We start from the raw sequence: 26,044 nt of genomic DNA on the forward strand, positions 1-26,044 counted from the left end.
ATTATTCCTGTGGGAACAGGATTTCAGCTGTTGCTGTATATGGATATTTTGCATTTCTTTTTCACCAATGTTAAGCGATTTGGACTTTTGAATCTTTCATTTCTCATGACTAGCATGGGAAAGAATCTTACTGTAGCAAGTGTCCTAGGTGACATTATATGATTCTGAGCATATGACAGTCTTTCGACGGTGGTGTGATGCATCAGAGGAAAGTTCTTAGAGGCTTTATAAAAAAAAAAAAGAATAAACTCTAAAGGAGGGGCAACGACCGCCATTCTGATTTTTCCTACTCTAAGACGCTACGCCACACTTTTTCTTTACCCTTTGCCAGAGGATGCTATGCTTATAGAATTTTGATGATTACTAAGAGCCATCTTTTCTGATGCTACAGTCGGTAGCAGATGGTCAGAATTATTCTTTGCCTAACCATTTCAAATTAATTTTCCTTTATTTCTTTTGTTCTATTCTAATGGACTCACCCTTAATGGGCTCTAAATCTGAACCCTTTCCCCCTTCATCGTAGGATTTGAGCTGTTATACAAACTAACTATCATTCTGCTTTAATGGTAGTGAGACTCTGTAACTGAATGTCTTTTAATAACCACCTGATAAAAGCCTTGCCTAAATGTTTGACACTTTAATGCCAGCTGCGATATTCTGAACTGAAATTCTCAAAAGATTGCTTATTGCTATGAATTTTGAATCTTAATACTATAACCAAATTAATCTAATATCTGTCTGAGTCTATTATTGAGTCTCATTGGTTCTTCCATTTAAACTGTGCTATTTTATTGACTCAGCTAGCTCTGTCAGAACATCAAGTATTACTTATTTTATTCTGTGTTGCAGAGTTTTTAGTCTGCATAATTCTAGTCCGATTTAAATTCTTCAGGAGGTTGTGTCTTCCTGTTGCTATTCTTTATTTCGACAGCATAGTACTGAGAGTGGTGTATCTAAATATGATCTCAAATGTGTGAGTTAGTGGTCAATTAATGGTCCTTCTTGGTCAGCTAATGTGGAGTTTTTTCTACCCTAATTTTCACCCCTCCTATCAGCGGAGAAAGATTCAGAAGATCATTGTCTCTGTGGTAAATGAAAATGCAGCAGATTTTCTAATCGCAAAGGGCCTAGTGCAATTAGAGTAGTAAGGAGAGTAAGCGTATAATACAATTTTACCACCCTTGTGCTGCAACAGTACCACAACCTCCTCAATGCTGCTGGTCGTATTTTCTTGACTTTGCTGCAGCTTTGTACCGCTAACTGTGCGGTCTGATCATTCAAAAAGGTACTGGTGGAAGTTTCCTTCTCTTTAAGATTCTTATGTCTCTAGGTTCTGTGCACCTTCAAGTCTCTGCATTTCTTTTACTCCTCTTCACACTACGAGGCTTCCGATGTGCAGGTCTTTGAAGTTGGAAATCACTCCTCTTTATATTCGGTGTATGCCAAAAGAGTCTTCTCAGCGAGTTACGTGTAAACGCCCCACCTAAGAGCTAGTAGGATGTCATTGGTCAGCCCATCCCTATCTGATTCAACTACGTCTAGAGGAATGCTTCCAGCCTCTTAACATAATCTCGGCATATACTCCAAGCATTCCTCGCTGTGCAGTAAGCACACAAATCACTCACTGACGTACCACACTGAAAAACATCATGCCACCAATGGTCCTAATGACATAATACAAGAGAATAACAGCTCTCTACGCACGACATCAAAACGCTTCTCACTGAGATTTGCAACAAATAAAACAGTCTTCCAACTAAACACTATCCAGAGATATAGCATGCAACCAGAGTTAATAGCTAGACAGAGTGATGGCACATAGAACTAGAGTACACAGACCCAATAAGAAACCTCACCCTGAAACAACAGTAACACATAAACACAAAGTAGACAACCAAGGGACATTGTTTTAGATTCAAATGGCTTTGTTCTACTAAACACGAAGGCAATTGAGACGGGGGTCATAGGCCAAATCCACCTTGGAGCACCCAAGGAAAGCTTTGCGCTACTTAGCAACATAACAGATATCTTCACAACGATCAGGCACCCTTGCGAACACTGTTTTTCGCATACAAAGTGAAAATCTGGTTATAAAACATATTGCATACTGTAGTATCCGGCATTGAATGGTAGGCGTAGTGCACTTATTTAGGGAACATGTCGACAACTGAAGATTTATAACTTGAGAAAGAAAGAGTACGTGGCACAAGTGACATTTATCTAGTTATTACATTCTATTCCATCTCAGGAGGTTGGTACGAGCGACAAGAGTACTTATTAGGTAAGGAGTCTCTATAACTAAAAACAGAAAGACAGCAGCATTAGACTGTCACTTGAAGGCACCGTACAAGTGCAGGCTAGCTCGTGCGTGTCCCCTGCCGCTGCCCCTCCCCATGGGTGGTGGTCTCCACTGCCCCGGACAAGCTCCTTACCTCTGGAAGACGTTCCACAGGAAGCTCTGGTCAGCAGCTGCGGGCTGGGGCCGATACTGCTGCTGTTGGTAGGCCATGCTGTAACTATATGAGCTCTGATCCAGCTCCGTGCACTGCCGTGAAAGCTGCTGGGGTGTCCCGCCCAACGAGTGACTCATCTCTGCTCCGCCCGCAGCCTGTGCTCGCTGTCTCACTTCCGGGTACCGCCTGCCATACAGATACTGTACTTCTTGGCTGCAGAGCCGACAGAGTTAGGGCCAGGAGCTCCAAACAGAGGCCTACTCTGGGACTTTCGACTATCATTCGACCGAAAAACATGAACTTTTGAGAGACCCCAGGCCTGCCAACAGACCACCGCACATCATTAGTTGTTCGCCTGTTGTGCTCGCGGATCTGTGGCACCACTTTAATATGGCCGCCGTAATACCAGCGTTATGGTAAAGTTACGAACATGCTTAGTCCTTCTTCTGATTTCTTTTTTACATCATTCAATAGTGCTCCATAAATGACGCAAGGTCTGCGTAATAGAGCAGTCTTCGGAAATCCCCCTTCTCTCAAAAGCGATATGATATCTAAACTATGTGATTCATCTGTAACACAACTCTGTTGTAGCCTTCATCTCTTCTCTACAAACTCGTAGTTACAGCGTGTTGCATCACTGATATTGCACCGACTATTGGACTAAAACAATTTGTTCTCATACCAAACTCCCCCACGTCTAAAATTAACTGCAAAGGCTTCGGAGTGTTACAGCCCATTCGGTTTTGGAATTAAGTAACGTAAATAAGTAAATAATTGCCGTTTTCTCTTTCGGAAACCTATGTGTAAAGAGCTTCATTCATAATTACGTTCATGTTTCTATTTCTATGTAATTCCTATGCAGGTAAGGTCTCGTTGGTCGCTCACGCGCGTGCCCAGAAGTTCGAGTCAGGGACCCGGGGGAATCCACCACGATGTTGGGAATCAACCTGCTGCAGGTGAACCGCAGAAGTTTTGTTGGGCAGCGGTTACGTTATTAAACAGGTACTCAATTCTGTATGTTAAGCCCATGAATGAGTGTCTGTTCTCGGCGATTTCTAAGCCTTCTCGCGAGCTGAGATCCCGTAAAAGTGGCTCAAGAGGCTTGTAAATAAGCCCCATGGTTGTTTAAGACATAATGCTTTAGGGCCCATACTAACTAATGCCTTCAGGAAACGTCAGGGAGTGGTATTAGTGCCGTGATATCCCACTGGTATGAGTGTTGCGCTTTATTTTAAAAAAAGAAACTGTAAAATAAAATAAACTGATGGTAGTCCTCTTAAACTACAGTTAAGGTGGCAGCACTGTGTTGTGTTTATAATGCGAGTGTCCCTCATGGGACACCTTACCCAGTGCGCTTGCCAGTGTCCCTGCGTGGACACTGTACCAGCAGTGAGGTCACCAGCTGATAACTGTGATAGAGCGCGCAGGTCACCCAACCAACAATTTTACCATATGCACACTTGGGCCCATAAAATTAAATTCACCATGTTTATTGATCGGGTAACCTTACACGCTACTACCAGTAACCCTTGTTCCTTCCTATTTATTTCCACTGTACCCGACTTACCAATCCACTGTTACGGGTACCTATGATCACCATGGATCAGGGAGCTAGCTGTAAAAGAAGGCAGAAACAAAAATACCAATCTCATTTAATTACTTTGCACTCATGTAATGACCACAAACTCGGGAAGTTTTAAAACCTTTATCTAAAATTCAGATTCAGTTTCAGAAAGCATAAGATTTACAGTAAGTAAACAGTCAATAACCAAGATTATAAAGAGCACGTATCCATAAAGAAAGTAAATATGACCAACCATTTAGGACCTAAAGGAAGGTAAGAACAGGGAACATGCTAATAAGCAGTTTCAGATTTTAGACTTGATAGGGAGTGACTAAAGGACGGGAAAAATAAGGAACATACTAGAAAGTCACAGTTGAATTACCCCTGAAAGATGGGTATGGAAAAGCACTTTAGTTTATATTACGAAAACTCTGGGATACCATGTAACTATGGAAGGTAAAAAGTGGAACACACTATAATTCTAGAACCAACATTTCATTCAGCTAAAGGAAGGTAAAGAAAAAGGAACATCTATATTTCATGAGTTCTATGCAGGAACGTGCTTAAAGGATAGGGAAAAACTGGAGCATGCTATTATGACAACGATAATATATGATCTTTTCATTTATTAATTCAGAAAGAAAGCATGGAAGATCAATATGCAAGAGTATGTCTTTATTAAAGTAAAGAAAGAAAAAGTGAAAGATGCAGAATAGGTTTCTCAGCACTATATTTACCTAGTATGGTGTGAAGACCAACCCTGGCCACGGGTCAGTTAAGGACAGGAGAAACCCCAAGGAAGGACAGTCGCCAATAGGCCAGCAGGTGCGGAATGGACACCCCAGGACAGGACAGGACAGGAAAACCAGATTAGGATCAGGACAGGACCACCAAGGTAAGACCAGCACCCGCAGTTCGGAAGCAACGCCTGCGCTCCACCCTCTCTGCAGCTATCAGTCAGAACCCCAATTGGGTTTTCGAATTCCCCAGCAAAGTGCTCCGCCAGCACTTAAGGTTTCCCAACAAACCCCCCTGGGTCTATGGAATTTACGGACAGAGTGCTCCGCAGCTCTCTGTATCAGTCACCTATTGAGTGCGTAGGGTCAGTGACATGTCAGCTATTCAGACAAGTCGGACAATTTCTCTAGCTAAACCTAGGCTAGTTATACTGTTTTCGGGTCAGTGTACCACCCCCCAAATGTTGCAAGTGTAAGAATCCCCAATTTCGATTGGTCCACAAGTAGGATAGGTCAACACACCAACCAGAATTTACTTTCACGAGTCCTAATTTACATGCTTTGGGACCGCCTATTGAATTTGGGGTTCCCATGACATGGGTCTCAATATTACAATAGCGCATCTATCAATTATGATACATTTAGTACATTTCAGCTTCTTCTGCTAGGCGAAGGTGCATCTTCCCAGGCACATCTTGGCTGGGACCTCGGGTTGGCAAAGGTTCAATGCCATAGAGTTCATCCACTGGCGGAAGACTGTCATGTGCAGAAAGGCTGTTCAATATGGAGTATCCCATCCCTCATGCCCACGGATTACGATACATGAAAAGTTAAGGAAAACAATTTAGAACATAGAAAATAAATGATTACACTGTATACCAGGAATCCCTATATGACTCCCCTTTACTGTATATTAACTATAGCATTAAGATTAGTGCAAAACGAACAGCGGTACAAAAGCTGCAGCACAAGCGTCGGCATGTGAAAACACAAAACAGCCATCTTAAGTCGAATGCGCAAGCGCGAAAAGTTCCCACCAGAACTGCGAGTACGTCACGTCACATGAGTGTGACCGACGCATGCGCAGAAGAAAACCCCGCTAAGCAACGGCCATTTTTAGAGGCAAGCGTATTACAGTTAATAAACACATAGGCAAGCTTCTCTAGGACAACCCAAATGTCAAAATAAAAGGGAAATTAGTAAGACAAACAAGTTGGTTTAATCAATTATAGTTATTCGAGGTTCATGAATACAAGCAAGACACTTTACGTGCAAATTCTTGCTCCATCAATCCCCTCTTTGATGATATTTTATATCATCACAAATCAATAGAACCAGATGCCAACTTAAATTTTTCCCAACTCAATCTCTTCCAACATTCGATTCAGTTTCTCTTTTGTCTCTTTGTTAGGGTGAGAATTTTTCACCCTTTTATAAATCTGATTATTCAGTTCCTCTAATTCAAGTTCATCCACATTCCTCTTCACTCCTCTCTTGTTCACAGTGTACTTCTTTTGGTGTTTGCGACATTTGCAACAGACAAACATGAGGAATATTACCAAACCTATTCCCGCAATTGGCATCAGTACTTTAATCAAAAAACTTTTACCTAAGTTAGAAAACCAATGACCTACAGCGCAGAGACCATCAGTAAGTCTCTTCCAGGCACTGTCAACCTCCAGTGGTTTGAGTTCCTTTTCCAAATTTGTAATGTTCCTTACATACCTTTTAATTTCTACACTTTTGTCCGGTATGTAAGTGCAACAATGTTGCGCTTTCAACATTCTGCAGACTCCGCCCTCTTTTGCCAATAGAGTATCAAGAGCAAGTCTGTTCTGCAAAACCATCGATCTGACCGCAACCATTTCGGTATTGATCATCAGAAATCCTCCAGCAGTGTCAGTAGATAACCGATCCACTACTGTTGACAATTTGCAAATTTTGTGTGTGTTCAGAACCACTCCCACTGCAGGTATCAATGCACTAAATATATCACCCATTATTTCTCCTACACTTTCTCTTTTATTACGTACTAAATCATTAGTGTTTTCATTGCTTCCAGTAACTTCATTCACATGGTATATTTTCGGGATGACAATTCCAAAATAGCAGCTTCCATACCAGTGATCCGGCAATTTGAAATAAGCCTTGTTCCCACATATATAATATATTCCGGGAAACACAGGTTCTGACCCATTTTTGAAACCCCAACCTCCAATGACCTTATAATTGTGTTCGCATTGACTGGAACCAATGAAAATGTTATTATAATAACTAGTCTTTTCTCGGTGAAGACAAAGTTTCTCTTTCTTTTCGAAATCCAAAAGCATCGCAGCATTAGCTCCACCATTTGAGGTGCTCCCTATGTTTTCAGCCCACTTAGGAGTTTTCTGCCTTTTATCATTCGCTTTTCTTTGGAAACTTTCTCTTCTCTGCCATATTTAGAAACATTTTCTCTTGTTCATGTAATGAACAGGTCAAGTTATTTCTATGAGCTTCTCCTAAATCTATTGTTCCTATTGTTAGAAAATATTCTCCCATATAACGTGTTACATCACTCTTAGTATGTACAGGGTTTAGATTTCCACGAATAGGAAGTTCAGAAAATATCACATCTGAGTTAGAGTAATAGTACTGTAACGGTCCTCTTTTGTAGAATAAACTAGCTAAAATACTACAGGTAATTCCATAGGTTAAAGGCAAGTGGTGGTAAGTTGCAGACATGACAATCTTCTATTTCCATAGTTTCTACATAATGTACTAACAAGTTTGCGAAAACATTTAAATGAGTTTTGTTCTTAATCTTGTTAAAGTGTAATCCTTACTCATCTGGTGCTTCTAAACCTACATTTGCTTGTTTCAGGCTAAGTGGTTTGTCTAGTGCATCTACTCTTTGTGGTGTACTTCTAGTGTGTGATTCTACAGTGTCATCAGGTAAGTTGTTATTCGGGTACAAATTCGGGTTTTTACTCATCATAGAAGGAATAGCTATTGTTAGTCCTATCCACAGTATCCGTACTATGGCTACACTACAAAAACATACTTTGCAGCATGTTTTACAACAACTTCGTCTCGGTCTCCCATTCTCAGAAGAATCAGACATTTTAGCTCAAAAGAGGTTACAACCCCTCTTTGTAAATCTACACAGCTTGCTTACTCAAGTAACTTTTTCAGGTTGCGTTTACTTCTTCACTGGTCTGTTCAGCAGTCAATTCCTCATCACTTTCGTCACTTATTTCCAGATTCTCAAACTCCTCCAATACAAACTAAGTCCACTCAGGACTCGCGTACTTGTTATTCAGTTTCTTGATGCGAGCACTTCTTCTCTTTATCTTGGTGTGGACTGGGTCAGTTTGACTCGAAACCTCGTTTATTTGTTCAGGCTCCTCGTTTATCGTCTTTAGACGCAATCTCAGCCTCTTCACAAATCTAGGTACTGAGTCACCTTTTCGGAGTCTTTTAACTGGCACTGTGTCTTGGCCTTTGTCCAATATTCTTTTGTTTTCGTTTAGTTGTGGCACATTGGGATCTTGTTCGTCTTCAGCAGTGTTCCCTAACTGACTAGTTCCAGGTCTTTCATCTGTTTCTTCTGCCTGGTCCCTAAACTGGCCTTGTTCAGGTATATGCTGAGTTTGGCTTTGATCTGTTTCGATCTCTTCTTCCTGAACAAAATTGTCTAATCCTATCTGTTCCTGTTCACGCTCTTCGAACTCTTGATTTTCTTCCGCATGAACTTCCGCCCTAATTTCTATTTGTCCCTTTACTGGTGCAGGTGTTCTTGGTGGAGTGTCAATTACCTGCTCTTCCCCTATCTTGTCCTCCTCAGAATCAGACCTGACATGGATTTCAATGATCTGAGTAGCTTCTTCTTCACCTGTCTCGTCCTCACTATCCCACTGTCTGTCTAACTGGGCTTGACTTCTGGTTCGTATTGGGTCAATTGTCAGATCAATTAGGGGTACCCAATCTTCGTGACTGGAGCTCGGTTGTTCCTCTTCAGCTACTTCAGGACTGATATCTTGGGATCCTTCAGCTGGGCAACCTTCGGCTTCAGTTTGGTCTGGTTCAGTCACCTTCTTCGTGTGGCTGGCATGGATCCAGCGAGGCACTCCTGCACACTTTACAGCTGTGGTGGTAACCAGGATCACCTGTCGTGGCTTTCCCCACCTGGGCTCAAGGCAACTTTTCCGAGTGTGCTTCTTTATTGCAACCCAATCACCGGGATTTAGGCCATGGGCTGGAGTCGTTGGCCTGGCGACGTCTTCTCCCCCAACCTGACGAGATATAGAACGTACTTGGTCAGCCAGCTCTTTACAGTATTCCAGCACCAAATCATCAGATATGTTTATTAATTTGTATACTGGCACCCATGCTTGCCGCATTGCTCTTCCCATCAGGATTTCATGTGGACTCAAGCCTGTGTTCCGATCTGGAATACACAAGAGGCAGAGCATCTGGCCATTCCAGTTGAGTGTATTCACACATCTTTCCCAATCTTGACTTGATTGTGCCATTTATCTGTTCTACTACTCCAGAAGCCTCTGGACGATATGCACAGTGCAGATGTTGCGTGATTTTGAATGCTTCACAGATTTGTTTTATTATTTCATTCTGGAAATGACTTCCTCTGTCAGACTCAATTAAGACTGGGAAACCGTAACGAGGTATAAGTTCTCTAAGCAATAATTTTGCTACGGTGATGCTGTCATTTCTACATGCAGGGAAAGCTTCCACCCATTTTGAAAACAGGCAGACAATGACAAGTAGGTATTTCATTCCTCGACAAGGGGGTAACTGAATGAAGTCAAGTTGTAGTCTAATAAAAGGGCCTTCTGCCTTTCCAATTTTCCCTGGCAAAACGATTGTTTTCTTCCCAGGGTTAAATTGCTGGCAGATTAAACACCTCTGGCAGAGTGCCTCTGCTACGCTTCTGAATCTCGAATTGAACCATGTCTGGCGGAACATGTGAATCATCGCATCTCTGCCCACATGTGTGTCTCCATGTATCAGCCTAGCCATAGGAGCAAGCATACAGTCTGGCAACACAGGCATATCATCAAGGTAAACAATGACACCATCTGCATTTCTTCTGCGACACCCAAAGCTTCTCCATCTTTGTTTCTCCTGTGGCTCTGCTGCTTCCTGTAAGTCTCTCACTTCCTCCCATGTATTCACTCCCTCTAGCATCAAAAGTTGGCAGCTGCTTCCATTTCCCCCAACCCTTATGTTAATTGAGATTTTGTACTTTGCACAATGTTGGGCTAACTGGTCAGCATACCGATTACCTGCTGTCACATTGTCATCACCAGATTTATGAGCAGCACACTTGACCACAGCCAATTCTTTTGGTAACTGGATTTTTTCCAGTAAATCCTGTACATATTTTCCATTTCGGATAGGGGTGCCTGAAGAGGTCAGGAACTCCCTCTGTAGCCACAATTGGCCAAAGTCATGCACAACCCCATAACCATACTGGCTATCAGTATATATGGTTATTCTCAAATTTCTCCCAAATTTACAAGCTTTTGTCAATGCAATTAATTTGGCTATTTGTGCAGACTTGACTCCATACAAGTAGGATGCTACCACTGGACGATCTAAAATGCATACTGAGTAGGCAGCACTTAGGCCACCGTCCTCGTGTCTTATGCATGAGCCGTCTACAAACAGCTCATCATCTTCATTGTACAGAGGGCTCTCCTTGATGTCAGGGCGTGGTTTTGTACTAAACTCTGTCAAATCAATGCAATCATGCGTAAATTCTTCCCTCACTTCTTCTGCAAATGAGCTAGGCAGTAAGGTGGCAGGATTCAAAATGTTACATCTTTCGATCGTTACATTCCCTGCACCTACAAGGATTCTCTCATACTTAGTCAGCCGACTAGGTGTGAGATACTGGGTCTTGGTTCTTGTCAGTAAAATTACAACAGAATGTGGAACATATACAGTTACTGGACGTCCCATCACAATGGACTCACTCTGTTCAAGACTCATGCAAGTTGCAGCTACAGCTTTCAAACACCCAGGTAATCCAGCTGCTACTGGGTCCAATGTTGAAGAAAAGTATGCCACCGGACGTCGAGTCATACCATGAATTTGGGTCAGGACTGAAAGTGCACAATTGTCTCGTGTGTCACAAAACAGTGCAAAATATTTGGAATAATCAGGCATTCCTAATGCAAGAGCAGTACAGAGACAGTCTCTCAATTTTATAAAAGCTGACATGCTTTCGTCATCCCACTCCACTGGGTCCTGTGCTCCTTTCTTTGTCATTTTTATCAATGGTTTTGCTAGGACTGCAAATCCCACAATCCACTGTCTGCAGTATCCTACAACTCCAAGGAACATTCTGATTTCCTTCTGGGTATTTGGTAATTCCATGTTTCGAATTATCCTGATTCATTCTGAGGTGACTTTCCTGATACCTCTCTCTATCTGGTGTCCCAGATATTTCACTGATGTGGTACAGAATTGCAGCTTTTCGGGTGATACTTTATGCCCCCCTCACCTAAATGGTTCAGCAAGGCAATAGTGTCAATCACACAGTCTCTTCGACTCTTAGACTCCACCAAGAGGTCGTCTATATATTGCACCAAAACTGATTTTCCGGGCAAAATTAAGGTCTCAAGGCATTTTTTCAGAATCTGATTAAAGATTGAGGGGCTTTCTGTATACCCCTGGAGAACGCGATTCCAGACATACACGTGACTGTCTAATTCAAATGAGAAAAGAAATTTGCTGTCTGGATGCAAAGGAATTGAAAAGAATGCATGACATAAGTCAATGACGGTAAACCATCCAGCATTCCATGGAATTTGGTATGGAATCTCTGCAGGGTTTGGCACGACAGGACAACAAGGAACCACAATTTTGTTAACCTTGCGCAGGTCCTGTACTACCCTGTACTTGCCGCTAGGTTTCTTGATTCCAATGATGGGAGAATTACATGGACTGCTCATCACTTCTTGTATGATTTTGGCTTCTAGCAATCTTTTTATCTCAATGGCAACTCCTGCTTTCACTTCTGCACTCATTTTGTACTGTTTAATGTTTGGGTATACTGCATTCTCTTTTATGGTTATTTTAATCGGGTCAACATTTTCCATTAATCCTACATCTTTTCCAGTAAAATCCCATACTTCTGGCTTCACTGTTATTTGGAGTTCTTCAGGTAAGTCTGTCATGGTCAGTCTTTTAATTTCATGAATCGGGTCTTGCTAACATTAATTTGTAAATTCCGTCTTCGTCTGGGGTTTGAATTTCAACACCATTTGGTGTGCCAAAGATAGTACAATTCATTTTACACAGCAAATCCCTTCCTAGAAGGTTTACAGGACTGGAGTCGCAAACGACAAATCTATTCATCTCTTTAAAATTTCCAATTTTAATCTCCATGGGTTTCGTAACTGGGGTACTAATTAGCTGATTAGAAACACCAACTACCTGGATTGCTTCTCCCGAGAGGGGTAGGTTTGGAACGTCTGCTGTTCTCACAGTAGAACGAGTGGCACCAGTGTCCAACAGAAAGGTGACGTCATTACCTTCAACCTTTCCTTCAATGTATGGCCCTGTCTGGTCCACCGGCAAGGAGGCGCCAAGCACGCACTCCTCGTCCTCCCTTCTCAGGCACCGTCAGTAGGTGTCATCACAGAGAAACGTGTCATTTAACAAGAATTGTGAAACGGCTGCATTTCTATCCTCCCTTCCTTCCCACACTTCAGTGTCTTCAGCCTGCTGTGCTTTGTTCTTATAATTTTGTCTAGGTGCACGAGGCAACTGATTCTGCTTTACCTGTTGCTGGGTCTTTCGTGGTTTCTCATTCTGCACCTGTGGATTTAAATCATTAATTTGTACATTACCATTCTGTACATGTGGACACTCGTATCTCCAGTGACCTATCTGACCGCACCCGTGACAGGGGAACCTCTTTTTGGCCTCTTCTTTGCTCATTTGTACTCTGGGCTTTCCCCCACCCCCGGAGCCTTGACTCTGGTTACTGGCCAATTTCTTTAACTGCTGTTCTTGTTGTTCTGCTAATTTTCACCTGTGCCCACATAACTTTTTCCTTTAACTCTTTTCGTTTGTCTGCCAATTCATCCTCACAATATTTAGCATAGTTTAAAACCTCATCAATTGGTTTAGACTGCCAGCAGATTTTATTGTCTTTGATCCACTGGGAAATTTCAGGTCTTAATCCTAATACATACCTGTAAATAAAATGAGTCATGTCCTTCATTTCAATGTTGTCTAGGCCACTGTATGTTTTGAACACCTGTAACAATCGTTCATAATAGGAATGTACAGTTTCATCTCTATTCTGGGTAGTTCTGTCTATTCGGGTCCAATCAGTTTCCTTTGCAGGCACCTTCCCTTTCAGATACAACATTACCTGATTGTACTTTTTCATCACTTCAGCTGAGGGTGCCCCTGTATTTGGGTCTCTCGGGTATTCCTCACTAGGCCAATCAATTGCAATTTTACATTCTGTCCACAGATCTACAGGCACCACGATGTCAAAGAACCCATCTAAATCTTTCCAGAGACATTTCTGGACCTTCACAAATCTCTCGACCTGTCTGTACCAATCTACCGGTTTCTCTCGCAATTTAGGGAAGTCATTAGTAAAGGACACAATATCCTGTCGGGACCATGGAACATGCACATACTTTCCACCTGGCACTTCTCGCATAGGATACAATTTTTCTGCCTTGTCAGCTTCTTTTAAGACATACTTGGAAGCCATCTGTTTTAATCTAATCTCCTCCTTTTTCTTTGCCCACCTGGCTTTCCATTTTTCTAATTCTCCCCATTTTTGCAACAGGTTTAATAATTCTCTGATCTGTACCTTCTTCCCTGACACATTCATGTTTTCCAAGTCTTTGTCTGAGAATTCTGCTCTGTAGGGCTTTTGCAACACTTTAGATTTACCAATATCTATTCCCATACTAGCCGCGGTGTCCATTAATTTCTCATGGAACACTTTGGTATTACGGGTGATACTTTTACAAATAAATAGCAACTCTTCCTCAGAAAAGGTATTCAGTCTGTCCAACCCCACATTTCCAGCCATCAGTTCTTCCAATTCTATTCTTAATTTGTAAATATCTAATGGTTTAGACTGAGGATTTTGTTTCTCTAACTCTCGACTCCATCTCTCAATTTCTTCAGGAGTCACTACTGTGACATTTTTAGTACCTGAGGTTGATTCCATTTGAATTTCTCTTGAAGAGAAAGGAATGTTTATTCTCTGCGAACCCCTTTCTGGTTCCCTGATCGGTAAATCCATTAAAGAAATCACGGATTAACATTCACTCGCCTGATCATCTACAATTAAGGGCTCTTTCCTCGGCTGCACTACAGCTGGGGTAATGATCGGAGTCTTTGGACTCCCCTGTTTATTCCCATACAAAGGAACAACTGGTCCAATAGTTACTGGGATTGTCAAGGCTTCAGGACTTGTATTTAGTTGGGAGATTTTCTGAATTAATTCTGTTCTCTGTTTAGCCAGGGCCTCTCGCTCTCTCTCCTGCAGTACCCTTTCCAGGCTTGTTTCATGCACTATTTGCGGAGTCAGAGTTGTAGTATAATTCGGGGCAGTTGGATGTGTCATACTCGGTCCTTCACCATAATTAGGTTTCAGGAATGGATTTCCTGTGCTTAAGGGTCTCGATTCTTCCTCATAAGGAGGTCTTAGACAGGAGTCTCTCTCACCTAGGTATCTTGACTCTTCGCTATAAGGTGGTCTCAGACAGGTGTCTCTAGCACTGAGGGGTCTTGAACTTTCATTATAAGGAGGTGGATTCTTCATTAATATTTCCTCCAAATAATCATCATCTGAATCCACACCGGTCATCTAATGTTTTGTTTTCTCTGTCCTTTTCTCTCCCAGGGGCGCTTCTAGGGCTATTACAGGGTATAGTCCCTCTACTATCATATTCTGTCTCCATTGTTTAATTTTTTTCTCTCGGGTTTCTTGCTTCAATTTTGGGTACCATTTGGTTAACCCCTTGTCCATCCTGGGCTTGTCTCGCTCAAAAGCCTCTATCTCCCATTCCTCTAAGGCCTCATATTGCGTTAATCTGGGTCTGGGATGCAAATCATTCATTCTGGTTCTCAAGTTAAACAGAATCCGACTATTAAATGTACCATCTAACGGAAATGCCAGAATTCCGTCATTTTTAGTGTACTCCACCCAATTTTCCAACCACACACAAGAGTGGTACCCTTTATCAAACATCATGAATGATGCGGGAGTATTAGGAGGTAGAATGACAACTCCTTCTCTAGTTTTAATAGGTTTGTCTTTCTTAAAATAATTCTTTACTTTGTTTACGAGAGTCATTTTTCTCTTATTTCCGTACATAATGCTGCAGTTACGACTTTTCCACTGATCTTTTCCAAACCCTAAATATCTCGGATCAGGTCTCTGGAGTATACGTATGCCACATATACTTTTCCGCAATTTACCTTTGTTTACAAAATCACTTCCAATACAAAAGCGCCTTTTATTTTCGTGCAACCAATCAAATGCGCGAATTCAAATTGATTCAGCCAATGGGTGCGCGGCGTTTCTCGCAAACGAGTTCTCACGCTCCTGTGCTCACCCCTCCTTCACAATTCCGCCTCAGCTATACGCCCGCTGTCTCGACCAATACCAGCGCGGCACTGAGTGACGTCAGCGCAGCTCCGCAACTGACTCCCTCCTTCACAAGGTAAGAAACGCTAGGATTTCTACCCTTTCAAGTGCAAGGGCTCAGTTTAATTAACAACGTAAACACATTCGCCACTGTACTAGAGTGTCTAGAAAGAAAAGATTTGTTTCACTGCAAGTAAACCACTTCTATTTACTTTTCAAATACTGCGAGTAGATCCCTTCTGCCTACTCTTCACACAAGCATTAGTGAACCTGCTACTCCTTCGACTCATCCACTACGGGATATATACTTAGCTAAAAGTTTCACCAGTGCACTCCGTTGCTACCAATCAAGCTTAGATGAACCTGCTACTCCTTCCATGTGACCCGTACTAGGTTATATCACAATAGAAGTTTTGCCGAACTCTTTGCTACCATTTATTCAAACATTCATTCAGAAAACCCTAATTAGTGCTTCCAGTTCTGCCTAACCTGCACCAATTTTCCTCAAGCCAATGACCTCACTACGGCGTGGATTCTCCTCACCACCCGCTATTCAATTCCCCGGGGATTCCAGACAAACATATAACAATCACTAACGAGTAGATTAGTACATTTATCAATATATCAGCAAAAAAATAATTTAAAACATTTCATAATTTTTCAAAGCAATAAAACATTTGTAAATTCGTTCGAACGTTTTAGCAGCAAAAATTTTCACAATTAGCAGCAAATAACCTACCTATCTTAACTAGTCCTACCTAACTTTAACAAGTCCCTAACCATTGCCTCTGCTACCAGAAAATTACTGATAGAGCGTGCAGGTCACCCAACCAACAATTTTACCATATGCACACTTGGGCCCATAAAATTCAATTCACCGTGTTTATTGATCGGGTAACCTTACACTCTACTACCAGTAACCCTTGTTCCTTCCTATTTATTTTCACTGTACCCGACTTACCAATCCACTGTTACGGGTACCTATGATCACCATGGATCAGGGAGCTAGCTGTAAAAGAAGGCAGACACAAAAATACCAATCTCATTTAATTACTTTGCACTCATGTAATAACCACAAACTCAGGCAGTTTTAAAACCTTTATCTAAAATTCAGATTCAGTTTCAGAAAGCATAAGATTTACAGTAAGTAAACAGTCAATAACCAAGATTATAAAGAGCACGTATCCATAAAGAAAGTAAATCAGACCAACCATTTAGAACCTAAAGGAAGGTAAGAACAGGGAACATGCTAATAAGCAGTTTCAGATTTTAGACTTGATAGGGAGTGACTAAAGGACGGGAAAAATAAGGAACATACTAGAAAGTCACAGTTGAATTACCCCTGAAAGATGGGTACGGAAAAGCACTTTAGTTTATATTACGAAAACTCTGGGATACCATGTAACTATGGAAGGTAAAAAGTGGAACACACTATAATTCTAGAACCAACATTTCATTCAGCTAAAGGAAGGTAAAGAAAAAGGAACATCTATATTTCATGAGTTATATGCAGGAACATGCTTAAAGGATAGGGAAAAACTGGAACATGCTATTATGACGACGATAATATATGATCTTTTCATTTATTAATTCAGAAAGAAAGCATGGAAGATCAATATGCAAGAGTATGTCTTTATTAAAGCAAAGAAAGAAAAAGTGAAAGATGCAGAATAGGTTTCTCAGCACTATATTTACCTAGTATGGTGTGAAGACCAACCCTGGCCACGGGTCAGTTAAGGACAGGAGAAACCCCAAGGAAGGACAGTCGCCAATAGGCCAGCAGGTGCGGAATGGACACCCCAGGACAGGACAGGAAAACCAGATTAGGATCAGGAAAGGACCACCAAGGTAAGACCAGCACCCGCAGTTCGGAAGCAACGCCTGCGCTCCACCCTCTCTGCAGCTATCAGTCAGAACCCCGATTGGGTTTTCGAATTCCCCAGCAAAGTGCTCCGCCAGCACTTAAGGTTTCCCAACAAACCCCCCTGGGTCTATGGAATTTACGGACAGAGTGCTCCGCAGCTCTCTGTATCAGTCACCTATTGAGTGCGTAGGGTCAGTGACAGGTCAGCTATTCAGACAAGTCGGACAATTTCTCTAGCTAAACCTAGGCTAGTTATACTGTTTTCGGGTCAGTGTACCACCCCCCAAATGTTGCAAGTGTAAGAATCCCCAATTTCGATTGGTCCACAAGTAGGATAGGTCAACACACCAACCAGAATTTACTTTCACGAGTCCTAATTTACATGCTTTGAGACCGCCTATTGAATTTGGGGTTTCCATGATATGGGTCTCAATATTACAATAGCGCATCTATCAATTATGATACATTTAGTACATTTCAGCTTCTTCTGCTAGGCGAAGGTGCATCTTCCCAGGCACATCTTGGCTGGGACCTCGGGTTGGCAAAGGTTCAATGCCATAGAGTTCATCCACTGGTGGAAGACTGTCATGCGCAGAAAGGCTGTTCAATATGGAGTATCCCATCCTCATGCCCACGGATTACGATACATGAAAAGTAAAGGAAAACAATTTAGAACATAGAAAATAAATGATTACACTGTATACCAGGAATCCCTATATGACTCCCCTTTACTGTATATTAACTATAGCATTAAGATTAGGGCTCCCGGTTTTATGGTATTTATTTTTTTCACATTTCCGTCTGTATTTATTTATCCACATTTATTTTTGACACAAAAAAAAACGCTAAAGCTAGTATTTTTCCACATTTAATTAAGTTGACATGCACACTTGCAATAGGTTGTTATAGCTGTTTTTTGGGTTTCGCCTGCCGAAGGCTGCGCTCTGCGCAGCTTTTCAGCGCAGGTGAAATCCTATGTCGACAATAAGGAGTTCTGGAACGTCCTCCGGCTCTCATTGGCTAGCTCCATAAATGGAGGCTAGCCATTGAGTGCCGGATCTGTCCGTCAAGGCCGGACCAGATTCGGGGGCGTTCCTGAGATTTTTTCCCTGGGCGGAGTTACGTTGTTTCCCGTTCCCTCCCCTTTCACTGAAAGTGATTTCAGATGCGATGTCCATTCCCGCCCCCTCCGTGTGCCTTTCCGCCCCCCCCTCGCTGTCCTGTGCACGTTTCCCGCCGTCCGTGTCCTCTCCCGCCCCCCTCCCGCCGTTCGTGTCCTCTCCCGCCCCCCTCCCGCCGTCCGTGTCCTCTCCCGCCCCCCTCCCGCCATTCATGTCCTCTCCCGCCCCCTCCCGCCGTCCGTGTCCTCTCCCGCCCCCCCCGTGTCCTCGTAGGTGCTTGTTTTACTATGACATGCTTTGTCTATGTCTCTGGCTAAACTCTCCCTTCTCATCCGGTGACTGCCTCAGGCTGCTGTAAGCCCTCTCACCCTGTATCTTTGGATGCGGTCCGCCTTCTCCACCTGTGTCCCAGGCTGCCGTCTCCCTCCTGACCCGTGCCTGTGTCTCTGGCTGCAGTCTCTCGTCTCACCTGGCGCCTGTGTCTCCGGGTGCATTTAGTCCTTTCTCCATGAGGTCCTCGCGCCTGCTGTCCCCTGCCTTCCGGCGCCTGTGGCATGCCAGGTGCATAGTGGCAGGCGGTGCTGCAGGGGCCTGGGACGCTCGGCCTCCACCTGTACCGAGCAGGGGTTCGTGCAGCCGGACGCTTAGCCTGTTCTTACCTCACAGCTCCTTCGCCGGGTTGCGTTTCTCTTCCCGCTTGGCTTGTGTTCCTCACGAGCGAGCAATGGGTTGTGCCAGCAGCGCTCAGACCGAGAACAAGCGGCACAAAAGGCTGTCCGCAAAACCCGCCGACAGCCAAGGGAACGACAGACCGTCTGCGACACCCACCGAGAACCACGGGCATAACGGGCCCTCTGCAACCCCCACCGAGAACCACGGGCATAACGGGCCCTCTGCAACACCCACCCAGAGCATTGGCCCCGAGAAATCTGGTGAGAACTTCTTAACCCCTACTTCCATTTATGTAAGGTTTGCAGTTAGTTTTGCACGTGTGAGCTTGTGCACCTGTGCAAGGGTTAGCATATGCGGTGTACTTTCCTTAACCTTGCTCTGTTCTATAAAGAACAATACATCGTCTTCACTGAAGCATAAAAGCAATCATGTTTTCAAATCCAAAAACTTAAAAAACATCTTTAACAAATATCCAGTGTCACAGTCTGTTAGAATACTATCAGTAATGCAATCACCATACAACATCTCCGGGGGTAGAGGTTCGTGTCGTACGCCTGAAGTGTACGCGTTGGCCCCGCACCTGTCCCCGAGACCGCACCCGAGAGCCGCACTGTACTTAAGTACAGGCCGCCCCGTGCCGCTGCCGCCTCTTGGGGAATCTGCCTGCCAGAGAGGACGTCTGCCCCAAGCCGGACCGGCTCGACAAGACCAGCATCCAGAGCCCGCCCCGCACCCCGCGTGTACCGCGCATCAACAGGTACTGAGCATTCCTTCCAAGGCAGCAAGAGCTGTACTGTACCCCCTCGGTGCGCCCTTAATCCAGAACTGCATAGTTGGGGGAAAGTACAATATTGGTAAAGCATTTAAGGAGGAACTCAGTTCACATCCCTTCACCTTACCTACCCCTCCATCACTCCACACAGACCCCCGCTACATCCCGTCTGTTATTCAGCTCCAGCCCCTGCCGAGCCTCAGCCAGGCTCCCTTCCAACCCTCTCATCCTATCCTTCTCACATCTCCTTCACTTCGTCCCTCCTTCTCTCCACTACCCGGTTTCACTCAGCTCCAGCCCCTGCCGAGCCTCAGCCAGGCTCCCTTCCAACCCTCTCATCCTATCCTTCTCGCATCTCCTTCACTTCGTCCCTCCTTCTCTCCACTACCCGGTTTCACTCAGCCATTCTTCCCTCTGCAGCCAGCTTGTCCGGCCCCCTTCCTTCAGCTCTCTTGACGTTTCTTCTCTTCATCTCCTCCCTCATCTCCCCCCTTCCATTCCGGCCCCTTCCCTTCGTACCCACTTCCTACGACCCTCCCTATCCCTACACCCAATAACTCTATCCCTCCCTCGTCCTTGTATACCACGTCCCTCATCCGTCCTTGGCGCCCCACCCCCCTCCCTACGACCCCCTCGTCCCTCCTTCACCCCATCTCTTTTTGCCCGCCATCCCCCATTCACAGCATAATCTGAAAAAGTGTGGGCAGAAGGTGAGGTGGGGAGCTAGAAGGGGGAAGGAAGGGAGAGAATCGGGTGCTAGAAAAGTTTACGCTATATAAAACTGCATTAAGTAAAATAAATACTTGCACCCATTCACACCATAATCTGAAAAAGTGTGGGCAGAAGGTGAGGTGGGGAGCTAGAAGGGGGAAGGAAGGGAGAGAATCGGGTGCTAGAAAAACTCGAGGACGATTACTTCATATAATGTTTTACACATCGTTTTATTTTATTTTAATTGTAACGGATCTTTGTGCAGTGTGTAGAGTGCAGAGTAGTGAGTGCAGAGTAGTGAGTGCAGAGTAGTGAGTGTGCAGAGTAGTGAGTGTGCAGACTAGTGAGTGCAGAGTGTGAGTGCAGAGTGCAAAGTGAGTGTGCAGAGTAGAGAGTGCAGAGTAGAGAGTGCAGAGTAGAGAGTGCAGAGTAGAGAGTGCAGAGTAGAGAGTGCAGAGTAGAGAGTGCAGAGTAGAGAGTGCAGAGTAGAGAGTGCAGAGTAGAGAGTGCAGAGTAGAGAGTGCAGAGTAGAGAGTGCAGAGTAGAGAGTGCAGACTAGGGAGTGCAGAGTGACTAGGGAGTGCAGAGTGACTAGGGAGTGCAGAGTGACTAGGGAGTGCTAGGGAGTGCAGAGTGCTAGGGAGTGCAGAGTGACTAGGGAGTGCAGAGTGACTGCAGAGTGACTGCAGACATTAAGCTAATGGCAATGTAAACAACAATGCCATTTATTTATCTGTTCTCAAAACCAACACATAAATACAAATTTTGTCATTTACAATGCCAATAGCTCTAACTTTTCCAAAGGCGAAACCATTGCATTGTAAATGCTTGTTTTTTATTGGAGCCTATGCTTATTGGGAGAAAAATTTCTTCCCTGTCCTCTAAGAAAAGATGTGTGAATTTGTGACTTTGATTAAGTCTCATTTGCGCATCTGTATTGCAAAATGTCAACGAATTACTACCTCTTTTACTCACATTTAATCAGCCATCAGAGAGTGTCTGCTCGAAGAATATCAGATCACTCTTAGTGTGCACTAGAAGATGACCTACCGCATGAGGCATTGTAAATCGTCAAATTATCTAAAGAATCCTGCATCTTCATCTGTACAGAATAGTGCTTTGATATGGACGCTATGGAGAAAATGTAGCGCACAGGTGGTGCACAGTCATTTCTGTTTACGTTTTTATTTTTATTTAAGTAGCAGTTAAATAAACATTAAATAGAAAAAGTAAGTCATGCTAACTGAATTGCTCACCTCTCACTCAGCCTCACTGCCCTACAGCGTGCATAGTCACTGAGAGATGCAGCCAGACTTTATGCTAATAGTTGTTGGAGGCATTTCTGCCCCCCCGTGCCCTACCACATCAACCTCCTTCACCCTACCAAACAACAAGCATTTGCAATGCAATAGGTCTCGCATTTACACGAGTTTCAGCTATTAGCATTGTAAATGACAATGCCTTTTGTTTCGGTTTTAAAAACTGAAACAAAAATAAAAAGCTTTGTTATTTGCAAAGTCAATAGCTCAGACTCGCATAAATGCGAGACCTATTGCATTGCAAATGCTTGTTTTTCATTACATTGTAACTGGTGCTGATGTAAAGCATGCCAATACCTTCGGCTCGAGTTCCCGCTATATAAAATTTGAAAATAAAAATAAATAAATAAAACAGTTCTGACAGATATCATTACTGGTATAAAGGTAAGTATGAAAACTCAAGTTACACTCACTTTAATTGAGATATGCACTCCTTTTCAGAAACACACACTATTATCATTTAAGAGAGCACTAGCCTCAATGTGCAATGAGTGAACAGCATGTTTTGGCACTTACTGGCACGCTATTGGACCGCCACATTTAGTATCCAATACTAAATAAGGTGCATTAATAAGAGTTTAGACCCGAGTCAGGAGTGAGAGTCCCGATTTATTTTTGTTGTAAAAAAAAGCCCTTTATTTTGGTTGTCTCTTGCCTGACATTGCCTCGATTTCAATTGAGTTCAATGGGGAAAATAAATTAACCGCATTTTTTTAAATCACCCACTTTCATCTTCTATCTATATTGTTGGCATGTCCGCAGGAATTCGGGGCACAGCTGTAACAGACACAAAACGATCCTTGCACATTCTGAAGTTCAGTGCACAGAAGCAGCGCTGTTCTTGCAGCTTGTGGGAAGAGTAGGAAAAAGACGGTGTTGGTAATTGCTTTGCTGACATCCGGTTTAGCTGGAGGTGTGGGGGTTTCCATTGTGGACAGGCGCTTGCATATGAAAGGAGGCAGTGCGGGCCGAGGATGGAATCTATTGCCTTTTGAAAATCTACGTTCTTTTAGAATTGAAGCTTCCTGAGCGAGAAAATCAACACCCTTGAAAAAACTCCACCCCCAGGTAACGAGACGTATTGATAGCAATCAAACACGCTTCTGGCGCTATGCCAGCTTTCTAGGTGCTATGTGCATGCACCCAAGCAGCTGCCAAGCCTTTAATTGAAGTGCGTCATTAGTACACAAATAAACTGTAAAGCGTCAATGTAATACTGTGAAGCCTCGTTTAAATTGGAAGTCCCTTTGAAATAGGCTGCTTGAAGTGCTATTGCAGAAACTCTGATATCGGTCTGTTGTGCGTGAAAGTGAAAGCATTCACCCAATTTTTTTTTGTTTTTAAATCCCCCACATTCATCTTATATCTATATTGTTGGCATGTCCGCAGGAATTCGGGGCACAGCTGTAACGACACAAAACGATCCTTGCACATTCTGAAGTTCAGTGCACGGAAGCAGCGCTGTTCTTGCCGCTTGTGGGAAGATTAGGAATTAGACGGTGTTGGTAATTGCTTTGCTGCCATCCGGTTTTGCTGGAGGTGTGGGGGTTTCCATTGTGTACAGGCGCTTGCATATGAAAGGAGGCAGTGCAGGCCGAGGATGGACATCGGCTGCTTGCACTGCTCCAGCCATTATCTTGTGTGAACTACCGCTGTGAGGAGTGCTGTGTGTCTCTGCAGACACTGCGCTCTCAGTTCTCCCGTCTCTGGAGAAGATTCAGGGCAGCAGTTCCCGTTTCTTTTCGCCGCCCCTGTGCACCTCTGACTCAGATTTTACAGAGGAGCACAGAGGCAGGAGGAGCATTTGTTTTGCTGGTATTTTCCCGTTTTTATATATAAATACAGACAAAACCAAAAAAGTTTTCCGTCTGTATTTATATGTAAAAATCCGTTTAAACGGAAAACCGGGAGCCTTAATTAAGATTAGTGCAAAACGAACAGCGGTACAAAAGCTGCAGCACAAGCGTCGGCATGTGAAAACACAAAACAGCCATCTTAAGTCGAGTGCGCAAGCGCGAAAAGTTCCCACCAGAACTGCAAGTACGTCACGGGAGTGTGACCGACGCATGCGCAGAAGAAAACCCCGCTAAGCAGCGGCCATTTTTAGAGGCAAGCGTATTACAGTTAATAAACACATAGGCAAGCTTCTCTAGGACAACCCAAATGTCAAAATAAAAGGGAAATTAGTAAGACAAACAAGTTGGTTTAATCAATTATAGTTATTCGAGGTTCATGAATACAAGCAAGACGCTTTACGTGCGAATTCTTGCTCCATCACTGTCAGATATGACAGTTACCAGCTGATCGCCGAGCTGACTGCTGTTTCGCTCCAAGCCTGTAGGAGCACTGCGTGTTGGCTTATAAATAAAGAAGTTAAGAACTTACAAGTGTTGAGTATCTTAACAATACTGGCGACGAGGTGCCGACACGCACGAACCCACGAAGAAAAAAATAAGCAGTCATAAAAAAAGAAAACAACTCCATTGAAAAACGAAGGAGGAGGCATGGTAACACCAATCAATCCAAGCGCATATATGTAGAGTGACTAAATGAAGGAAAATATCCCAAAAGCAAACTGAGGAAAAAGGGAGCTGAAATACGCTGTGAGTAAACTGACGCACTGGCAGAGTGTGTGAAACCAATGCGCTGAGGAAAAATTTATATGCAGCAATTAGCGGCGAAATTGAATGAAAAGCCGAAATAAATCTGGCACTTTGGATATAAAGGAGCTGAGCGCTAGAATCTAGTGTTTGTGAAGAAAACGTTCAACTGCCCAGCCAACGGACATGACAAACGGCTGCAGCAGTGAAATGACTACGAGCAGCTGAGGAGAATCGGAGCCGGCCGCAACGTCATCGCGTCCATACGTAATTGACGTTGGCGGACATTTTGGTGAAGGTAGAAAACATTGAAGGCAGCGATCTAGACTAACAACAACAAAAAAGATCGCAAGGGGAAACACGACGCGACCTACGCGTATCTCTGCAGTAATGAGATGAGCACAAGTGCATCGGCGAGGCGAAAGGAACTAGAAGTAAGCGGTAAATAAAAAAAAAGAAATATATTCACTGAAATTGCAAAAAAGTGACCTTATAATTATCGGTTAGGAGACGCATAAGGAACTATTTTTTTTAAATCGATCTAACTACAGGAATAGAAGGGACATCTTGTGCAGTAGTGACATTAAACCAATAAGTTACAATCCTCAAAAGGTTTTTAAAATAATAATTAGAATGAGCGATTTAGCAACCGGTTGCATATGGAATCTATCACCTCCAGAGTCGTTTCTACGTGCTGGCAGTGTACCAGCTTTAAAGTGGGAAGAGTCGAGGGACTATTTCCTCAACTACATTTCCACAATCGAAGAAGATGCAGAGTTGAAACCAGAAAAGAAGTACAAGATGTTAATGCACAATTTAGTTGCAGGAGGAATACAAGTATACAATTCCATAAACAAGAAAGCAAGAGGTGTAAATGATGGTGATGTGTTCTCCAATGCTATTAATGGCCTGAATGCGTACTATAAACCCACAGTTTGTGTTGGGGTAGACAGATACAAATTTTTCCATAGGAAACAAGGAAAGGAGGAGACAATAGACGACTATGTATCTGCTCTTAAAGACCTAGCAATTAACTGTCGATTTGGAGGACTACACGATGAACTAATAAGGGATCAAATAGTTATGCAAGGCTCAAATGAAAACATTCAAGATCATCTTTGGGCGAAGGGGGAGTACCCTCTGCAGAATATAATAGATATAGCTAGGAAAGCTGGACTCACTGGACGTTGTGCCAAAGCTGTGTTAAAAGACGATAAGATAAAGAAAGAATGTGACAAGGTCAGCAAAGTGTCCAATCAAAAGACTTGGAAAGTTAGCAAGCACACTGTAAGAAAGGAAGACACTATCCAACCAGAAAGGAGACAAGAGAAACGAGGGAAAGTATATTGTTACCGATGCCTAAGCACTGCACACATGGCATATGATTTTAGATGCCCCGCCCGTGAAGCAAGGTGCACATTCTGTGGCATAATTGGACATTTCAACAAGGCATGTAATAGGAAAAAACCACAACATGTAAAAGCAGTGGATGACGATGAAGAGGAGTTGGATGATGACACAGATGAAGACATCAACATGTATATCCTCAACATAGACGATGAACAAGAGGAGGTAAAAGAAACAGGAACAGGAGC

At 43.3% G+C, this 26,044-nt stretch overlaps 2 protein-coding genes across 4 annotated transcripts in view; one reads left to right on the forward strand and one right to left on the reverse strand.

Moving 5' to 3' along the window:
- Positions 1 to 2,658, reverse strand: part of PDCD6 (programmed cell death 6) — a 142,763-nt gene extending 140,105 nt beyond the window's left edge. The window contains exon 1 of one of the 2 annotated variants that reach the window (XM_078687788.1): positions 2,433 to 2,658. In XM_078687788.1, the coding sequence (XP_078543914.1) occupies positions 2,433 to 2,590 (158 nt within the window). In that variant the 5' untranslated portion in view covers positions 2,591 to 2,658. The remainder of the gene's footprint in view (positions 1 to 2,432) is intronic. The other variant, XM_078687787.1, reaches the window with a different exon arrangement.
- PIGM (phosphatidylinositol glycan anchor biosynthesis class M) overlaps positions 2,653 to 26,044 on the forward strand; it is a 202,803-nt gene continuing 179,411 nt past the window's right edge. Inside the window, exons 1-2 of one of the 2 annotated variants that reach the window (XM_078687784.1) lie at positions 2,653 to 2,869; positions 3,316 to 3,455. The gene's annotated coding sequence lies outside the window, so the exon portion shown is untranslated. Of the gene's footprint in view, positions 2,870 to 3,315; positions 3,456 to 26,044 lie in introns of those variants that run through there. The other variant, XM_078687786.1, reaches the window with a different exon arrangement.

Source organism: Lissotriton helveticus, chromosome 4_1, assembly GCF_964261635.1.
Source record: "Lissotriton helveticus chromosome 4_1, aLisHel1.1, whole genome shotgun sequence".
Lineage (NCBI taxonomy): Eukaryota > Metazoa > Chordata > Amphibia > Caudata > Salamandridae > Lissotriton > Lissotriton helveticus.